Genomic DNA, 19,465 nt, shown 5'->3' with positions numbered 1-19,465 from the left:
TGGCCCGGGGCGCTAATCGTGGGCACGGTGCTGCAGGGACAGGGACAGTGCTCCCCCAAACATTCGGGACAATCTCCCGGGAGGCGGTAAACCCCTCCCTCGCCCACGCGTAAACGCCATTGCGCCCCATTAGTCCCCCCGCTGCGAGGCGCTAATGGGGCTTAAATTGGGGCAATTTTGGCCCCTGGGGTCACGGTGTTAGTTTGCCAGTACTGACACGGACGATGATGGACGTGTGATGGATATTTTGCCTTTCGGGGAATGGGAGATAAACCGCGAGGAAATCATCCTGTTACAGGAGCTGGGAAGCGGACAGTTTGGAACGGTGCAGCTTGGGAGGTGGAAGCAGAAATATGACGTGGCCGTGAAGATGATAAAGGAAGGCACCATGTCAACAGAGGACTTCCTCGAGGAAGCAGAAACCATGATGTAAGTGGCAGCTCACCAGTATTACAGTAAGGTAAGGCAGGTAGCTAAGCGCTGTGGAGATAAGGCAGCCTGCAGTAAATGGAGAGGCGACCTCCAGGTCTGCTCCATGAATGGTAAACGGCTCGCCTGGTACGTGCTCACCATGGTCCCAAACCATCAGGTCAACAGGCACGGCAATGACTAAAGACACAATGGTTCTTCAGACAATTACAAGAGTAAATCAGTAGAGGATAGGTTTTGCTGATTCTCTGGGCTGATGAAGTCACAAAGATACAAAGGAGCCACTGAGGCGCTGGAAAGCGTTGCAGACAAGAATCACAATGGCTGATTCTCAGTCTCCGGACTAAGTATTGAGAAAAGACTGCAGGGACTCGAGCTGTTCATCCTTTAAATAGGGCATGATAGCGGACGTTACTGTGATATAGTTCTCTTAATGCAGAAAAGTACTTCCGAGCAATCATACATAGAACGAAAGAAGAAAGAAAGACTTTACAGCCAATGAAGTACTTTTGAGTGCAGTCACTGTTGTAATGTGGGAAACGCGGCAGCCAATTTGCACACAGCAAGCTCCCGCACACAGCAATGTGATAATGACCAGATAATCTGTTTTAGTGATGTTGATTGAGGGATAAATATTGGCCCCAGGACACCGAGGATAACCCCCCTGCTCTTCTTCAAAATAGCGCCATGGGATATTTTAAGTTCACCTGAGAGAGCAGACAGGGCCTCGGTTCAACATCTCATCTGAAAGACGGCACCTCCGACAGTGCAGTGCTCCCTCAGCACTACACTGGAGTATCAGCCTAGATTTATATTCAATACGACTGAACACAAGCCTTTACAGGGAGGATTAGGAGAAGGTGGTCTTGGGAAGGCAGGGGTTAGAGAGTGATTTCCTGCAGCAGGGTCAAGATGGCTGATGACTTGGCCAACAAAGTTGGAGCAGAGAGATGGGAGAGTCAGTGTAAAGGTCAGCGTGGTATGGCTAGAGGGCAGAGGAGGAGATGTAAGGATTGAAAAGGTTGTGGCGGTAGGGTGAGGTTACTGTGTAGGGTGGGGTTACTGTGTAGGGTGGGGTTACAGGGTAGGGTGGGGTTACAGGGTAGGGTGGGGTTACAGGGTAGGGTGGGGTTACAGGGTAGGGTGGGGTTACAGTGTAGGGTGAGGTTACTGTGTAGGGTGGGGTTACAGGGTAGGGTGGGGTTACAGGGTAGGGTGGGGTTACTGTGTAGGGTGAGGTTACTGTGTAGGGTGGGGTTACAGGGTAGGGTGGGGTTACAGGGTAGGGTGGGGTTACTGTGTAGGGTGGGGTTACAGGGTAGGGTGGGGTTACAGGGTAGGGTGGGGTTACTGTGTAGGGTGGGGTTACAGGGTAGGGTGGGGTTACAGGGTAGGTTAGGGTGTAGGATGGTGTTACGGTGATGGGGAGGGGTTACATTGTAGGCTGGGGTTAGGGTGATAGGGAGGGCTTACAGTGTCGGGTGGGGTTACAGTGTAGGGTGGGGTAAGGATGATAGGGTGATAGGGTGGGGTTACAGTGTAGTGGGGTTAGGATGTATGATGAGGTTACAGTGTAGGGTGGGGTTACAGTGGAGGGTGGGGTTACAGGGGAGGGAAGGGTTAGGGTGTAGAGTGGGGTTTGGGTGTAGGATGAGGTTACTGTAGGGTGGGGTTACAGTGTAGGGTGGGTTTACAGTGTAAAGTGTGTTTAAGATGTAGGTTGGGGTTAAGGTTTATGGCGGTGTTATGGTGATAGGGAGGGGTTACAGTGTAGGATGGGGTTACAGGGGAGGGTGGGGTTACAGGGGAGGGAGGGGTTAGGGTGTAGAGTGGGGTTAGGGTGTAGGATGAGGTTACAGTGTAGGGTGGGTTTACAGTGTAGAGTGTGTTTAAGGTGTAGGTGTAGGTTGGGGTTAAGGTTTAGGGCGGTGTTAGGGTGATAGGGAGGGGTTACAGTGTAGGGTAGGGTTACAGTGTAGGGTGGGATGAGGGTGATAGGGTGGGGTTACAGTGCAGGGTGGGGTTACAGTGTAGGGTGGGGTTAGGGTGATAGGGTGGGGTTACAGTGTAGGGTGGGGTTACAGTGTAGGGTGGAGTTACAGTGTAGGGAGGGGTTCGGGTGTAGAGTGGGGTTAGGGTATAGGATGAGGTTACAGTGTAGGGTGGGGTTACATTGTAGGGTGGGATTACAGTGTAGGGTGTTTAATGTATAGGTTGGGGTTAAGGTTTAGGATGGTGTTACGGTGATAGGGAGGGGTTACATTGTAGGGTGGGGTTAGGGTGATAGGGAGGGCTTACAGTGTCAGGTGGAGTTACAGTGTAGGGTGAGGTAAGGGTGATAGGGTGATAGGGTGGGGTTACAGTGTAGTGTGGGGTTAGGGTGTAAGGTGGGGTTAGGGTGTAGGGTGGGGTTAGGGTGTAGGGTGGGGTTAGGGTGTAGGGTGGGGTTAGGGTGTAGGGTGGGGTTAGGGTGTAGGATGAGGTTAGGGTGTTAGGGTGGGGTTAGGGTGTAGGGTGGGGTTAGGGTGTAGGGTGGGGTTATAGTGTAGGGTGGGGTTACAGGGGAGGGAGGGGTTAGGGTGTAGAGTGGGGTTAGGGTGTAGGATGAGGTTACAGTGTAGGGTGGGGTTACAGTGTAGGGTGGGTTTACAGTGTAGAGTGTGTTTAAGGTGTAGGTTGGGGTTAAGGTTTAGGGCGGTGTTAGGGTGATAGGGAGGGGTTACAGTGTAGGTTGGGGTGAGGGTGATAGGGAGGGCTTACAGTGTAGGGTGGGGTTGCAGTGTAGGGTGGGGTGAGGGTGATAGGGTGGGGTTACAGAGTAGGGTGGGGTTATAGTGTAGGGTGGGGTTAGGGTGATAGGGTGTGGTTACAGTGTAGGGTGGGGTTCCAGTGTCGGGTGAGGTTACAGTGTAGGGTGGGGTTACAGGGTAGGGTGGGCTTAGGGTGTAGGGTGGGGTTACAGTGTAGGGTGGGGTTAGGGTGTCAGATGAGGTTACAGTGCAGGGTGGGGTTAGGGTGTAGGATGAGGTTACAGTGTAGGGTGGGGTTACAGTGTAGGGTGGGGTTACAGGGGAGGGTTGGGTTAGGGTGTCGTATGAGGTTACAGTGCAGGGTGGGGTTAGGGTGTAGGATGAGGTTACAGTGTAGGGTGGGGTTACAGGGGAGGGTGGCGTTACAGGGGAGGGTGGGGTTACAGGGGAGGGAGGGGTTAGGGTGTAGAGTGGGGTTAGGGTGTAGGATGAGGTTACAGTGTAGGGTGGGGTTACAGTGTAGGGTGGGTTTACAGTGTAGAGTGTGTTTAAGGTGTAGGTTGGGGTTAAGGTTTAGGGCGGTGTTAGGGTGATAGGGAGGGGTTACAGTGTAGGTTGGGGTGAGGGTGATAGGGAGGGCTTACAGTGTAGGGTGGGGTTGCAGTGTAGGGTGGGGTGAGGGTGAGAGGGTGGGGTTACAGAGTAGGGTGGGGTTATAGTGTAGGGTGGGGTTAGGGTGATAGGGTGTGGTTACAGTGTAGGATGGGGTTACAGTGTCGGGTGAGGTTACAGTGTAGGGTGGGGTTACAGGGTAGGGTGGGCTTAGGGTGTAGGGTGGGGTTAGAGTGTAGGGTGGGGTTAGGGTGTCAGATGAGGTTACAGTGCAGGGTGGGGTTAGGGTGTAGGATGAGGTTACAGTGTAGGGTGGGGTTACAGTGTAGGGTGGGGTTACAGGGGAGGGTTGGGTTAGGGTGTCGTATGAGGTTACAGTGCAGGGTGGGGTTAGGGTGTAGGATGAGGTTACAGTGTAGGGTGGGGTTACAGGGGAGGGTGGGGTTACAGGGGAGGGTGGGGTTACAGGGGAGGGAGGGGTTAGGGTGTAGAGTGGGGTTAGGGTGTAGAGTGGGGTTAGGGTGTAGGATGAGGTTACAGTGTAGGGTGGGGTTACAGTGTAGGGTGGGTTTACAGTGTAGAGTGTGTTTAAGGTGTAGGTTGGGGTTAAGGTTTAGGGCGGTGTTAGGGTGGTCGGGAGTGGTTACAGTGTAGGGTGGGGTGAGGGTGATAGGGAGGGCTTACAGTGTAGGGTGGGGTTACAGTGTAGGGTGGGGTGAGGGTGATAGGGTGGGGTTACAGTGCAGGGTGGGATTACAGTGCAGGGTGGGGTTAGGGTTTAGGGTGGGTTTAGGGTGTAGCGTGGAGTTACAGTGTAGGGTGGAGTTACAGGGTAGGGAGGGGTTAGGGTGTAGAGTGGGGTTAGGGTATAGGATGAGGTTGCAGTGTAGGGTGGGGTTACATTGTAGGGTGGGATTACAGTGTAGGGTGTGTTTAAGGTATAGGTTGGGGTTAAGGTTTAGGATGGTGTTACGGTGATAGGGAGGGGTTACATTGTAGGGTGGGGTTAGGGTGATAGGGAGGGCTTACAGTGTAGGGTCGATTTACAGTGTAGGGTGGGGTAAGGATGATAGGGTGATAGGGTGGGGTTACAGTGTCGTGTGGGGTTAGGGTGTAAGGTGGGGTTACAGTGTAGGGTGCGGTTAGGGTGTAGGGTGGGGTTACCGTGTAGGGTGGGGTTAGGGTGTAGGATGAGGTTACAGTGTAGGGTGGGGTTAGGGTGTTAGGATGAGGTTACAGTGTAGGGTGGGGTTAGGGTGTTAGGGTGGTGTTACAGGGGAGGGTGGGGTTAGGGTGTAGGGTGGGGTTACAGGGGAGGGTGGGGTTACAAGGAAGGGAGGGGTTAGGGTGTAGAGTGGGGTTAGGGTGTAGGATGAGGTTACAGTGTAGGGTGGGGTTACATTGTAGGGTGGGATTACAGTGTAGGGTGTTTAATGTTTCGGTTGGGGTTAAGGTTTAGGATGGTGTTACGGTGATAGGGAGGGGTTACATTGTAGGGTGGGGTTACATTGTAGGGTGGGATTACAGTGTAGGGTGTTTAATGTATAGGTTGGGGTTAAGGTTTAGGATGGTGTTACGGTGATAGGGGTTACATTGTAGGGTGGTGTTAGGGTGATAGGGAGGGCTTACAGTGTCAGGTGGAGTTACAGTGTAGGGTGGGGTAAGGGTGATAGGGTGATAGGGTGATAGGGTGGGGTTACAGTGTAGTGTGGGGTTAGGCTGTAAGGTGGGGTTACAGTGTAGGGTGGGGTTAGGGTGTAGGGTGGGGTTACAGTGTAGCGTGGGGTTAGAGTGTAGGATGAGGTTACAGTGTAGGGTGGGGTTAGGATGTTAGGGTGGGGTTACAGTGTATGGTGGGGTTAGGGTGTAGGGTGGGGTTAGGGTGTAGGGTGGCGTTAGGGTGTAGGGTGGGGTTACAGTGTAGGGTGGGGTTACAGGGAAGGGAGGGGTTAGGGTGTAGGGTGGGGTTACAGTGTAGGGTGGGGTTACAGTGTAGGGTGGGTTTACAGTGTAGAGTGTGTTTAAGGTGTAGGTTGGGGTTAAGGTTTAGGGCGGTGTTAGGGTGATAGGGAGAGGTTACAGTGTAGGGTGGGGTGAGGGTGTTCGGGAGGGCTTACAGTGTAGGGTGGGGTGAGGGTGATAGGGTAGGGTTACAGTGCAGGGTGGGGTTATAGTGTAGGGTGGGGTTAGAGTGATAGGGTGGGGTTACAGTGTAGGGTGGGGTTCGGGTGTAGGGTGGGGTTACAGTGTAGGTTGGAGTTACAGGGTAGGGAGGGGTTAGGGTGTAGAGTGGGGTTAGGGTATAGGATGAGGTTACATTGTAGGGTGGGGTTAGGGTGTATGATGAGGTTACAGTGTAGGGTGGGGTTAGGGTGTCGGATGAGGTTACAGTGTAGGGTGGGGTTACAGGGGAGGGTGCGGTTAGGGTGTATGATGAGGTTACAGTGTAGGGTGGGGTTCGAGTGTCAGATGAGGTTACAGTGCAGGGTGGGGTTAGGGTGTAGGATGAGGTTACAGTGTAGGGTGGGGTTACAGTGTAGGGTGGGGTTACAGTGTAGGGTGGGGTTACAGGGGAGGGTTGGGTTAGGGTGTCGGATGAGGTTACAGTGCAGGGTGGGTTTAGGGTGTAGGGTGGGGTTACAGTGTAGGGTGGGGTTACAGGGGAGGGTGGGGTTACAGGGGAGGGAGGGGTTAGGGTGTAGAGTGGGGTTAGGGTGTAGAGTGGGGTTAGGGTGTAGGATGAGGTTACAGTGTAGGGTGGGGTTACAGGGGAGGGAGTGGTTAGGGTGTAGAGTGGGGTTAGGGTGTAGGATGAGGTTACAGTGTAGTGTGGGGTTACAGTGTAGGGTGGGTTTACAGTGTAGAGTGTGTTTAAGGTGTAGGTTGGGGTTAAGGTTTAGGGCGGTGTTAGGGTGGTCGGGAGTGGTTACAGTGTAGGTTGGGGTGAGGGTGATAGGGTGGGGTTACAGTGTAGGGTGGGATTACAGTGTTGGGTGGGGTTAGGGTGTAGGGTGGGTTTAGGGTGTAGCGTGGGTTTACAGTGTAGGGTGGAGTTACAGGGTAGGGAGGGGTTAGGGTGTAGAGTGGGGTTAGGGTATAGGATGAGGTTACAGTGTAGGGTGGGGTTACATTGTAGGGTGGGATTACAGTGTCGGGTGTGTTTAAGGTATAGGTTGGGGTTAAGGTTTAGGATGGTGTTACGGTGATAGGGAGGGGTTACATTGTAGGGTGTGGTTAGGGTGATAGGGAGGGCTTACAGTGTAGGGTGGAGTTACAGTGTAGGGTGGGGTAAGGATGATAGGGTGATAGGGTGGGGTTACAGTGTCGTGTGGGGTTAGGGTGTAAGGTGGGGTTACAGTGTAGGGTGGGGTTAGGGTGTAGGGTGGGGTTACCGTGTAGGGTGGGGTTAGGGTGTAGGATGAGGTTACAGTGTAGGGTGGGGTTAGGGTGTTAGGATGAGGTTACAGTGTAGGGTGGGGTTAGGGTGTTAGGGTGGTGTTACAGGGGAGGGTAGGGTTAGGGTGTAGGGTGGGGTTACAGGGGAGGGTGGGGTTACAAGGGAGGGAGGGGTTAGGGTGTAGAGTGGGGTTAGGGTGTAGGATGAGGTTACATTGTAGGGTGGGGTTACATTGTAGGGTGGGATTACAGTGTCGGGTGTTTAATGTATAGGTTGGGGTTAAGGTTTAGGATGGTGTTACGGTGATAGGGAGGGGTTACATTGTCGGGTGGGGTTAGGGTGATAGGGAGGGCTTACAGTGTCAGGTGGGGTTACAGTGTAGGGTGGGGTTAGGGTGTAGGGTGGGATTACAGTGTAGGGTGGGGTTACAGGGGAGGGAGGGGTTAGGGTGTAGGGTGGGGTTACAGTGTAGGGTGGGGTTACAGTGTAGGGTGGGTTTACAGTGTAGAGTGTGTTTAAGGTGTAGGTTGGGGTTAAGGTTTAGGGCGGTGTTAGGGTGATAGGGAGAGGTTACAGTGTAGGGTGGGGTGAGGATGATCGGGAGGGCTTACAGTGTAAAGTGGCGTTACAGTGTAGGGTGGGGTGAGGGTGATAGGGTAGGGTTATAGTGTAGGGTGGGGTTATAGTGTAGGGTGGGGTTAGGGTGATAGAGTGGGGTTAGGGTGTAGGGTGGGGTTAGGGTGTAGGGTGGGGTTAGGGTGTAGGGTGGGGTTACAGTGTAGGTTGGGGTTAGGATGTTAGGGTGGGGTACAGTGTAGGGTGGGGTTAGGGTGTAGGGTGGGGTTAGAGTGTAGGGTGGCGTTAGGGTGTATGGTGGGGTTACAGTGTAGGGTGGGGTTACAGGGGAGGGAGGGGTTAGGGTGTAGGGTGGGGTTACAGTGTCGGGTGGGGTTACAGTGTAGGGTGGGTTTACAGTGTAGAGTGTGTTTAAGGTGTAGGTTGGGGTTAAGGTTTAGGGCGGTGTTAGGGTGATAGGGAGAGGTTACAGTGTAGGGTGGGGTGAGGGTGATCGGGAGGGCTTACAGTGTAGGGTGGGGTTATAGTGTAGGGTGGGGTTAGGCTGATAGGGTGGGGTTACAGTGTAGGGTGGGGTTACAGTGTAGGGTGTGGTGAGGGTGATAGGGTAGGGTTACAGTGTAGGGTGGGGTTATAGTGTAGGGTGGGGTTAGGGTGATAGGGTGGGGTTACAGTGTAGGGTGGGGTTACAGTGTAGGGTGGGGTTAGGGTGTAGGGTGGGGTTACAGTGTAGGTTGGAGTTACAGGGTAGGGAGGGGTTAGGGTGTAGAGTGGGGTTAGGGTATAGGATGAGGTTACAGTGTAGGGTGGGGTTACATTGTAGGGTGGGATTACAGTGTAGGGTGTGTTTAAGGTATAGGTTGGGGTTAAGGTTTCGGATGGTGTTACGGTGATAGGGAGGGGTTACATTGTAGGGTGTGGTTAGGGTGATAGGGAGGGCTTACAGCGTAGGGTGGGGTTACAGTGTAGGGTGGGGTTAGGGTGTCGGATGGGGTTACAATGTAGGGTGGGGATAGGGTGTAGGATGAGGTTACAGTGTAGGGTGGGGTTAGCGTGTTAGGGTGGGGTTCCAGTGTAGTGTGGGGTTAGGGTGTAGTGTGGGGTTACAGTGTAGGGTGGGGTTACAGGGTAGAGAGGGGTTAGGGTGTAGAGTGGGGTTAGGGTGTAGGGTGGGATTACAGAGTAGGGTGGGGTTAGGGTGATAGGCTGGGGTTACAGTGTAGGGTGGGGTAAGGATGATAGGGTGATAGGGTGGGGTTAGGGTGTAAAGTGGGGTTAGGGTGTAGGGTGGGGTTAGGGTGTAAGGTGGGGTTAGGGTGTAGGATGGGGTTAGGGTGTAGGGTGGGGTTAGGGTGTAGGGTGGGGTTACGGTGTAGGGTGGGGTTAGCGTGTAGGATGAGGTTACAGTGTAGGGTGGGGTTAGGGTGTAGGGTGGGGTTACAGTGTAGGGTGGGGTTAGGGTGTAGAGTGGGGTTAGGGTATAGGATGAGGTTACAGTGTAGGTTGGGGTTACAGTGTAGGGTGGGATTACAGTGTAGGGTGTGTTTAAGGTGTAGGTTGGGGTTAAGATTTAGGATGGTGTTACGGTGATAGGGAGGGGTTACATTGTCGGGTGGGGTTAGGGTGATAGGGACGGCTTACAGTGTCGGGTGGAGTTACAGTGTAGGGTGAGGTAAGGGTGATAGGGTGGGGTTACAGTGTAGTGTGGGGTTAGGGTGTAAGGTGGGGTTACAGAATAGGGTGGGGTTAGGGTGTAGAGTGGGGTTAGAGTGTAGGGCGGGGTTACAGTGTAGGGTGGGGTTACAGTGCAGGGTGGGGTTACAGTGTAGGGTGGGGTTCGGGTGATATGGTGTGGTTACAGTGTAGGGTGGGTTTAGGGTGTAGGGTGGGGTTACAGTGTAGGGTGGAGTTACAGGGTAGGGAGGGGTTAGGGTGTAGAGTGGGGTTAGGGTATAGGATGAGGTTACAGTGTAGGGTGGGGTTACATTGTAGGGTGGGATTACAGTGTAGGGTGTGTTTAAGGTATAGGTTGGGGTTAAGGTTTAGGATGGTGTTACGGTGATAGGGAGGGGTTACATTGTCGGGTGGGGTTAGGGTGATAAGGAGGGCTTACAGTGTAGGATGGAGTTGCAGTGTAGGTTGGGGTAAGGCTGATAGGCTGATAGGGTGGGGTTACAGTGTCGTGTGGGGTTCGGGTGTATGATGAGGTTACAGTGTAGGGTGGGGTTAGGGTGTCGGATGAGGTTACAGTGTAGGTGGGTTTACAGTGTAGGGTGGGGTTACAGGGGAGGGTGGGGTTACAGGGGAGGGAGGGGTTAGGGTGTAGAGTGGGGTTAGGGTGTAGAGTGGGGTTAGGGTGTAGGATGTGGTTATAGTGTAGGGTGGGTTTACAGTGTAGAGTGTGTTGAAGGTGTAGGTGTAGGTTGGGGTTAAGGTTTAGGGCGGTGTTAGGGTGATAGGGACGGGTTACAGTGTAGGGTGGTGTTAGGGTGATAGGGTGTGGTTACAGTGTAGGGTGGGGTTACAGTGTAGGGTGGGGTTAGGGTGATAGGGTGGGGTTACAGTGTAGGGTGGAATTACAGGGTAGGGAGGGGTTCGGGTGTAGAGTGGGGTTAGGGTATAGGATGAGGTTACAGTGTAGGGTGGGGTTACATTTTAGGGTGGGGTTACATTGTAGGGTGGGATTACAGTGTAGGGTGTGTTTAAGGTATAGGTTGGGGTTAAGGTTTAGGATGGTGTTACGGTGATAGGGAGGGGTTACATTGTAGGGTGTGGTTAGGGTGATAGGGAGGGCTTACAGCGTAGGGTGGGGTTACAGTGTAGGGTGGGGATAGGGTGTCGGATGGGGTTACAATGTAGGGTGGGGTTAGGGTGTAGGATGAGTTTACAGTGTAGGGTGGGGTTAGCGTGTTAGGGTGGGGTTCCAGTGTAGGGTGGGGTTAGGGTGTAGTGTGGGGTTACAGTGTAGGGTGGGGTTACAGGGTAGAGAGGGGTTAGGGTGTAGAGTGGGGTTAGGGTGTAGGGTGGGATTACAGAGTAGGGTGGGGTTAGGGTGTAGGGTGGGGTTACAGTGTAGGGTGGGGTAAGGATGATGGGGTGATAGGGTGGGGTTACAGTGTAGTGTGGGGTTAGGGTGTAAGGTCGGGTTAGGGTGTAGGGTGGGGTTAGGGTGTAGGGTGCGGTTACAGTGTAGGGTGGGGTTAGCGTGTAGGATGAGGTTACAGTGTAGGGTGGGGTTAGGGTGTAGGGTGGGGTTAGGGTGTAGGGTGGGGTTAGGGTGTAGGGTGGGGTTACAGGGGAGGGTGGGGTTACAGGGGAGGGAGGGGTTAGGATGTAGAGTGTGGTTAGGGTGTAGGATGAGGTTACAGTGTAGGGTGGGTTTACAGTGTAGAGTGTGTTTAAGGTGTAGGGTGGGGTGAGGGTGATAGGGTGGGGTTACAGTGTAGGGTGGGGTTACAGTGTAGGGTGGGGTTCGGGTGTACGGTGGGGTTACAGGGTAGGGAGGGGTTAGGGTGTAGAGTGGGGTTAGGGTATAGGATGAGGTTACAGTGTCGGGTGGGGTTACAGTGTAGGGTGGGGTTACATTGTAGGGTGGGATTACAGTGTAGGGTGTGTTTAAGGTATAGGTTGGGGTTAAGGTTTAGGATGGTGTTACGGTGATAGGGAGGGGTTACATTGTAGGGTGTGGTTAGGGTGATAGGGAGGGCTTACAGCGTAGGGTGGGGTTACAGTGTAGGGTGGGGATAGGGTGTCGGATGGGGTTACAATGTAGGGTGGGGTTAGGGTGTAGGATGAGTTTACAGTGTAGGGTGGGGTTAGCGTGTTAGGGTGGGGTTCCAGTGTAGGGTGGGGTTAGGGTGTAGTGTGGGGTTACAGTGTAGGGTGGGGTTACAGGGTAGAGAGGGGTTAGGGTGTAGAGTGGGGTTAGGGTGTAGGGTGGGATTACAGAGTAGGGTGGGGTTAGGGTGTAGGGTGGGGTTACAGTGTAGGGTGGGGTAAGGATGATGGGGTGATAGGGTGGGGTTACAGTGTAGTGTGGGGTTAGGGTGTAAGGTCGGGTTAGGGTGTAGGGTGGGGTTAGGGTGTAGGGTGCGGTTACAGTGTAGGGTGGGGTTAGCGTGTAGGATGAGGTTACAGTGTAGGGTGGGGTTAGGGTGTAGGGTGGGGTTAGGGTGTAGGGTGGGGTTAGGGTGTAGGGTGGGGTTACAGGGGAGGGTGGGGTTACAGGGGAGGGAGGGGTTAGGATGTAGAGTGTGGTTAGGGTGTAGGATGAGGTTACAGTGTAGGGTGGGTTTACAGTGTAGAGTGTGTTTAAGGTGTAGGGTGGGGTGAGGGTGATAGGGTGGGGTTACAGTGTAGGGTGGGGTTACAGTGTAGGGTGGGGTTCGGGTGTACGGTGGGGTTACAGGGTAGGGAGGGGTTAGGGTGTAGAGTGGGGTTAGGGTATAGGATGAGGTTACAGTGTCGGGTGGGGTTACAGTGTAGGGTGGGGTTACATTGTAGGGTGGGATTACAGTGTAGGGTGTGTTTAAGGTATAGGTGGAGGTTAAGGTTTAGGATGGTGTTACGGTGATAGGGAGGGGTTACATTGTAGGGTGGGGTTAGGGTGATAGGGAGGGCTTACAGTGTCGGGTGGAGTTACAGTGTAGGGTGAGGTAAGGGTGATAGGGTGATAGGGTGGGGTTACAGTGTAGTGTGGGGTTAGGGTGTAAGGTGGGGTTGCAGTGTAGGGTGGGGTTAGGGTGTAGGGTGGGGTTTGGGTGTAGGATGAGGTTACAGTGTAGGGTGGTGTTAGGGTGTTAGGGTGGGGTTACAGGGTAGGGTGGGGTTAGGGTGTAGTGTGGGGTTAGGGTGTAGGGTGGGATTACAGAGTAGGGTGGGGTTAGGGTGTAGGGTGGGGTTACAGAGTAGGGTGGTGTTACAGTGCAGGGTGGGGTTAGGGTGTAGAGTAGCGTTAGGGTGTAGGGTGGGGTTACAGAATAGGGTGGGGTTAGGGTGTAGAGTGGGGTTAGAGTGTAGGGCGGGGTTACAGTGTAGGGTGGGGTGAGGGTGATAGGGTGGGGTTACAGTGTAGGGTGGGGTTCGGGTGATAGGGTGTGGTTACAGTGTAGGGTGGGGTTAGGGTGTAGGGTGGGGTTACAGTGTAGGGTGGAGTTACAGGGTAGGGAGGGGTTAGGGTGTAGAGTGGGGTTAGGGTATAGGATGAGGTTACAGTGTAGGGTGGGTTTACATTGTAGGGTGGGATTACAGTGTAGGGTGTGTTTAAGGTATAGGTTGGGGTTAAGGTTTAGGATGGTGTTACGGTGATAGGGAGGGGTTACATTGTAGGGTGGGGTTAGGATGATAAGGAGGGCTTACAGTGTAGGATGTAGTTGCAGTGTAGGGTGGGGTAAGGCTGATAGGGTGGGGTTACAGTGTCGTGTGGGGTTCGGGTGTATGATGAGGTTACAGTGTCGGGTGGGGTTAGGGTGTCGGTTGAGGTTACAGTGTAGGATGGGGTTACAGTGTAGGGTGGGGTTACAGGGGAGGGTGGGGTTACAGGGGAGGGAGGTGTTAGGGTGTAGAGTGGGGTTAGGGTGTAGAGTGGGGTTAGGGTGTAGGATGTGGTTATAGTGTAGGGTGGGCTTACAGTGTAGAGTGTGTTTAAAGTGTAGGTGTAGGTTGGGGTTAAGGTTTAGGGCGGTGTTAGGGTGATAGGGACGGGTTACAGTGTAGGGTGGGGTGAGGGTGATAGGGTTGGGTTACAGTGTAGGGTGGAGTTACAGTGTAGGGTGGGGTTAGGGTGATAGGGTGTGGTTACAGTGTAGGGTGGGGTTACAGTGTAGGGTGGGGTTAGGGTGATAGGGTGGGGTTACAGTGTAGGGTGGAATTACAGGGTAGGGAGGGGTTCGGGTGTAGAGTGGGGTTAGGGTATAGGATGAGGTTACAGTGTAGGGTGGGGTTACATTTTAGGGTGGGGTTACATTGTAGGGCGGGATTACAGTGTAGGGTGTTTAATGTATAGGTTGGGGTTAAGGTTTAGGATGGTGTTACGGTGATAGGGAGGGGTTACATTGTAGGGTGGGGTTAGGGTGATAGGGCGGGCTTACAGTGTAGGGTGGGGTTACAGTGTAGGGTGGGGTGAGGGTGATAGGGTGATAGGGTGGGGTTACAGTGTAGTGTGGGGTTAGGGTGTAGGGTGGGGTTACAGTGTAGGGTGGGGTTAGGGTGTAGGGTGGGGTTACAGTGTAGGGTGGGGTTAGGGTGTAGGATGAGGTTACAGTGTAGGATGGGGTTACAGGGGAGAGAGGGGTTAGAGTGTAGGGTGGGGTTACAGTGTAGGGTGGGGTTACAGTGTAGAGTGTGTTTAAGGTGTAGGTTGGGGTTAAGGTTTAGGGCGGTGTTAGGGTGATAGGGAGAGGTTACAGTGTAGGGTGGGGTGAGGGTGATGGGGAGGGCTTACAGTGTAGGGTGGGGTTACAGTGTAGGGTGGGGTGAGGGTGATAGGGTGGGGTTACAGTGCAGGGTGGGGTTATAGTGTAGGGTGGGGTTAGGGTGATAGGGTGTGGTTACAGTGTAGGGTGGGGTTACAGTGTAGAGTGGTGTTAGGGTGTAGGGTGGGGTTACAGTGTAGGTTGGAGTTACAGGTTAGGGAGGGGTTAGGGTGTAGAGTGGGGTTAGGGTATAGGATGAGGTTACAGTGTAGGGTGGGGTTACATTGTAGGGTGGGATTACAGTGTAGGGTGTGTTTAAGGTGTAGGTTGGGGTTAAGGTTTAGGATGGTGTTACGGTGATAGGGAGGGGTTACATTGTAGGGTGGGGTTAGGGTGATAGGGCGGGCTTACAGTGCAGGGTGGGGTTATAGTGTAGGGTGGGGTTACAGTGTAGGGTGGGGTTACAGTGTAGAGTGGTGTTAGGGTGTAGGGTGGGGTTACAGTGTAGGTTGGAGTTACAGGTTAGGGAGGGGTTAGGGTGTAGAGTGGGGTTAGGGTATAGGATGAGGTTACAGTGTAGGGTGGGGTTACATTGTAGGGTGGGATTACAGTGTAGGGTGTGTTTAAGGTGTAGGTTGGGGTTAAGGTTTAGGATGGTGTTACGGTGATAGGGAGGGGTTACATTGTAGGGTGGGGTTAGGGTGATAGGGCGGGCTTACAGTGCAGGGTGGGGTTACAGTGTAGGGTGGGGTAAGGATGATAGGGTGTAAGGTGGGGTTACATTGTAGGATGGGGTTAGGGTGATAGGGAGGGCTTACAGCGTAGGTTGGGGTTACAATGTAGGGTGGGGTAAGGTTGATAGGGTGTAAGGTGGGGTTACAGTGTAGGGTGGGGTTAGGGTGTCGGGTAGGGTTACAGTGTAGGGTGGGGTTAGGGTGTAGGATGAGGTTACAGTGTAGGGTGAGGTTAGCATGTTAGGGTGGGGTTACATTGTAGAGTGGGGTTAGGGTGTAGTGTGGGGTTACAGTGTAGGGTGGGGTTACAGGGTAGAGAGGGGTTAGGGTGTAGGGTCGGATTACAGAGTAGGGTGGGGTTAGGGTGTAGGGTGGGGTTACAGTGTAGGGTGGGGTAAGGATGATAGGGTGATTGGGTGGGGTTACAGTGTAGTGTGGGGTTAGGGTGTAAAGTGGGGTTAGGGTGTAGGGTGGGGTTAGGGTGTAGGGTGGGTTACAGTGTAGGGTGGGGTTAGCGTGTAGGATGAGATTACAGTGTAGGGTGGGGTTAGGGTGTAGGGTGGGGTTACAGTGTAGGGTGGGGTAAGGGTGTAGGGTGGGGTTACAGGGGAGGGTGTGGTTACAGGGGAGTGAGGGGTTAGGGTGTAGAGTGGGGTTGGGGTGTAGGATGAGGTTACAGTGTAGGGTGGGTTTACAGTGTAGAGTGTGTTTAACGTGTAGGGTGGGGTGAGGGTGACAGGGTGGGGTTACAGTGCAGGGTGGGGTTATAGTGTAGGGTGGGGTTAGAGTGATAGGGTTTGGTTACAGTGTAGGGTGGGGTTACAGTGTAGGGTGGGGTTACATTGTAGGGTGGGATTACAGTGTAGGGTGTGTTTAAGGTATAGGTGGAGGTTAAGGTTTAGGATGGTGTTACGGTGATAGGGAGGGGTTACATTGTAGGGTGGGGTTAGGGTGATAGGGAGGGCTTACAGTGTCGGGTGGAGTTACAGTGTAGGGTGAGGTAAGGGTGATAGGGTGATAGGGTGGGGTTACAGTGTAGTGTGGGGTTAGGGTGTAAGGTGGGGTTGCAGTGTAGGGTGGGGTTAGGGTGTAGGGTGGGGTTTGGGTGTAGGATGAGGTTACAGTGTAGGGTGGTGTTAGGGTGTTAGGGTGGGGTTACAGGGTAGGGTGGGGTTAGGGTGTAGTGTGGGGTTAGGGTGTAGGGTGGGATTACAGAGTAGGGTGGGGTTAGGGTGTAGGGTGGGGTTACAGAGTAGGGTGGTGTTACAGTGCAGGGTGGGGTTAGGGTGTAGAGTAGCGTTAGGGTGTAGGGTGGGGTTACAGAATAGGGTGGGGTTAGGGTGTAGAGTGGGGTTAGAGTGTAGGGCGGGGTTACAGTGTAGGGTGGGGTGAGGGTGATAGGGTGGGGTTACAGTGTAGGGTGGGGTTCGGGTGATAGGGTGTGGTTACAGTGTAGGGTGGGGTTAGGGTGTAGGGTGGGGTTACAGTGTAGGGTGGAGTTACAGGGTAGGGAGGGGTTAGGGTGTAGAGTGGGGTTAGGGTATAGGATGAGGTTACAGTGTAGGGTGGGTTTACATTGTAGGGTGGGATTACAGTGTAGGGTGTGTTTAAGGTATAGGTTGGGGTTAAGGTTTAGGATGGTGTTACGGTGATAGGGAGGGGTTACATTGTAGGGTGGGGTTAGGATGATAAGGAGGGCTTACAGTGTAGGATGTAGTTGCAGTGTAGGGTGGGGTAAGGCTGATAGGGTGGGGTTACAGTGTCGTGTGGGGTTCGGGTGTATGATGAGGTTACAGTGTCGGGTGGGGTTAGGGTGTCGGTTGAGGTTACAGTGTAGGATGGGGTTACAGTGTAGGGTGGGGTTACAGGGGAGGGTGGGGTTACAGGGGAGGGAGGTGTTAGGGTGTAGAGTGGGGTTAGGGTGTAGAGTGGGGTTAGGGTGTAGGATGTGGTTATAGTGTAGGGTGGGCTTACAGTGTAGAGTGTGTTTAAAGTGTAGGTGTAGGTTGGGGTTAAGGTTTAGGGCGGTGTTAGGGTGATAGGGACGGGTTACAGTGTAGGGTGGGGTGAGGGTGATAGGGTTGGGTTACAGTGTAGGGTGGAGTTACAGTGTAGGGTGGGGTTAGGGTGATAGGGTGTGGTTACAGTGTAGGGTGGGGTTACAGTGTAGGGTGGGGTTAGGGTGATAGGGTGGGGTTACAGTGTAGGGTGGAATTACAGGGTAGGGAGGGGTTCGGGTGTAGAGTGGGGTTAGGGTATAGGATGAGGTTACAGTGTAGGGTGGGGTTACATTTTAGGGTGGGGTTACATTGTAGGGCGGGATTACAGTGTAGGGTGTTTAATGTATAGGTTGGGGTTAAGGTTTAGGATGGTGTTACGGTGATAGGGAGGGGTTACATTGTAGGGTGGGGTTAGGGTGATAGGGCGGGCTTACAGTGTAGGGTGGGGTTACAGTGTAGGGTGGGGTGAGGGTGATAGGGTGATAGGGTGGGGTTACAGTGTAGTGTGGGGTTAGGGTGTAGGGTGGGGTTACAGTGTAGGGTGGGGTTAGGGTGTAGGGTGGGGTTACAGTGTAGGGTGGGGTTAGGGTGTAGGATGAGGTTACAGTGTAGGATGGGGTTACAGGGGAGAGAGGGGTTAGAGTGTAGGGTGGGGTTACAGTGTAGGGTGGGGTTACAGTGTAGAGTGTGTTTAAGGTGTAGGTTGGGGTTAAGGTTTAGGGCGGTGTTAGGGTGATAGGGAGAGGTTACAGTGTAGGGTGGGGTGAGGGTGATGGGGAGGGCTTACAGTGTAGGGTGGGGTTACAGTGTAGGGTGGGGTGAGGGTGATAGGGTGGGGTTACAGTGCAGGGTGGGGTTATAGTGTAGGGTGGGGTTAGGGTGATAGGGTGTGGTTACAGTGTAGGGTGGGGTTACAGTGTAGAGTGGTGTTAGGGTGTAGGGTGGGGTTACAGTGTAGGTTGGAGTTACAGGTTAGGGAGGGGTTAGGGTGTAGAGTGGGGTTAGGGTATAGGATGAGGTTACAGTGTAGGGTGGGGTTACATTGTAGGGTGGGATTACAGTGTAGGGTGTGTTTAAGGTGTAGGTTGGGGTTAAGGTTTAGGATGGTGTTACGGTGATAGGGAGGGGTTACATTGTAGGGTGGGGTTAGGGTGATAGGGCGGGCTTACAGTGCAGGGTGGGGTTATAGTGTAGGGTGGGGTTACAGTGTAGGGTGGGGTTACAGTGTAGAGTGGTGTTAGGGTGTAGGGTGGGGTTACAGTGTAGGTTGGAGTTACAGGTTAGGGAGGGGTTAGGGTGTAGAGTGGGGTTAGGGTATAGGATGAGGTTACAGTGTAGGGTGGGGTTACATTGTAGGGTGGGATTACAGTGTAGGGTGTGTTTAAGGTGTAGGTTGGGGTTAAGGTTTAGGATGGTGTTACGGTGATAGGGAGGGGTTACATTGTAGGGTGGGGTTAGGGTGATAGGGCGGGCTTACAGTGCAGGGTGGGGTTACAGTGTAGGGTGGGGTAAGGATGATAGGGTGTAAGGTGGGGTTACATTGTAGGATGGGGTTAGGGTGATAGGGAGGGCTTACAGCGTAGGTTGGGGTTACAATGTAGGGTGGGGTAAGGTTGATAGGGTGTAAGGTGGGGTTACAGTGTAGGGTGGGGTTAGGGTGTCGGGTAGGGTTACAGTGTAGGGTGGGGTTAGGGTGTAGGATGAGGTTACAGTGTAGGGTGAGGTTAGCATGTTAGGGTGGGGTTACATTGTAGAGTGGGGTTAGGGTGTAGTGTGGGGTTACAGTGTAGGGTGGGGTTACAGGGTAGAGAGGGGTTAGGGTGTAGGGTCGGATTACAGAGTAGGGTGGGGTTAGGGTGTAGGGTGGGGTTACAGTGTAGGGTGGGGTAAGGATGATAGGGTGATTGGGTGGGGTTACAGTGTAGTGTGGGGTTAGGGTGTAAAGTGGGGTTAGGGTGTAGGGTGGGGTTAGGGTGTCGGGTGGGTTACAGTGTAGGGTGGGGTTAGCGTGTAGGATGAGATTACAGTGTAGGGTGGGGTTAGGGTGTAGGGTGGGGTTACAGTGTAGGGTGGGGTAAGGGTGTAGGGTGGGGTTACAGGGGAGGGTGTGGTTACAGGGGAGTGAGGGGTTAGGGTGTAGAGTGGGGTTGGGGTGTAGGATGAGGTTACAGTGTAGGGTGGGTTTACAGTGTAGAGTGTGTTTAACGTGTAGGGTGGGGTGAGGGTGACAGGGTGGGGTTACAGTGCAGGGTGGGGTTATAGTGTAGGGTGGGGTTAGAGTGATAGGGTTTGGTTACAGTGTAGGGTGGGGTTACAGTGTAGGGTGGGGTTACAGTGTAGGTTGGAGTTACAGGGTAGGGAGGGGTTAGTGTGTAGAGTGGGGTTATGGTATAGGATGAGGTTACAGTGTAGGGTGTGGTTACATTGTAGGGTGGGATTACAGTGTAGGGTGTGTTTAAGGTATAGGTTGGGGTTAAGGTTTAGGATGGTGTTACGGTGATAGGGAGGGGTTACATTGTAGTGTGGGGTTAGGGTGTAGGGTGGGGTTACCGTG

At 53.6% G+C, this 19,465-nt stretch overlaps 1 protein-coding gene across 1 annotated transcript in view; it reads left to right on the top strand.

Annotated features, from left to right (window-relative positions):
• Positions 1 to 238: 238 nt before the first annotated feature.
• The window catches only part of LOC139245819 (cytoplasmic tyrosine-protein kinase BMX-like), an 86,987-nt gene continuing 67,760 nt past the window's right edge, over positions 239 to 19,465 (top strand). The window contains exon 1 of the mRNA XM_070871320.1: positions 239 to 429. Within this exon, the coding sequence (XP_070727421.1) occupies positions 239 to 429 (191 nt within the window). The remainder of the gene's footprint in view (positions 430 to 19,465) is intronic.

The sequence above is a fragment of the Pristiophorus japonicus genome, unplaced genomic scaffold (genome assembly GCF_044704955.1).
Source record: "Pristiophorus japonicus isolate sPriJap1 unplaced genomic scaffold, sPriJap1.hap1 HAP1_SCAFFOLD_239, whole genome shotgun sequence".
Classification (NCBI taxonomy): domain Eukaryota; kingdom Metazoa; phylum Chordata; class Chondrichthyes; family Pristiophoridae; genus Pristiophorus; species Pristiophorus japonicus.
The sequence above is the reverse complement of the archived record's forward strand: the minus strand, read 5'-3'. Positions and strand labels throughout refer to the sequence as shown.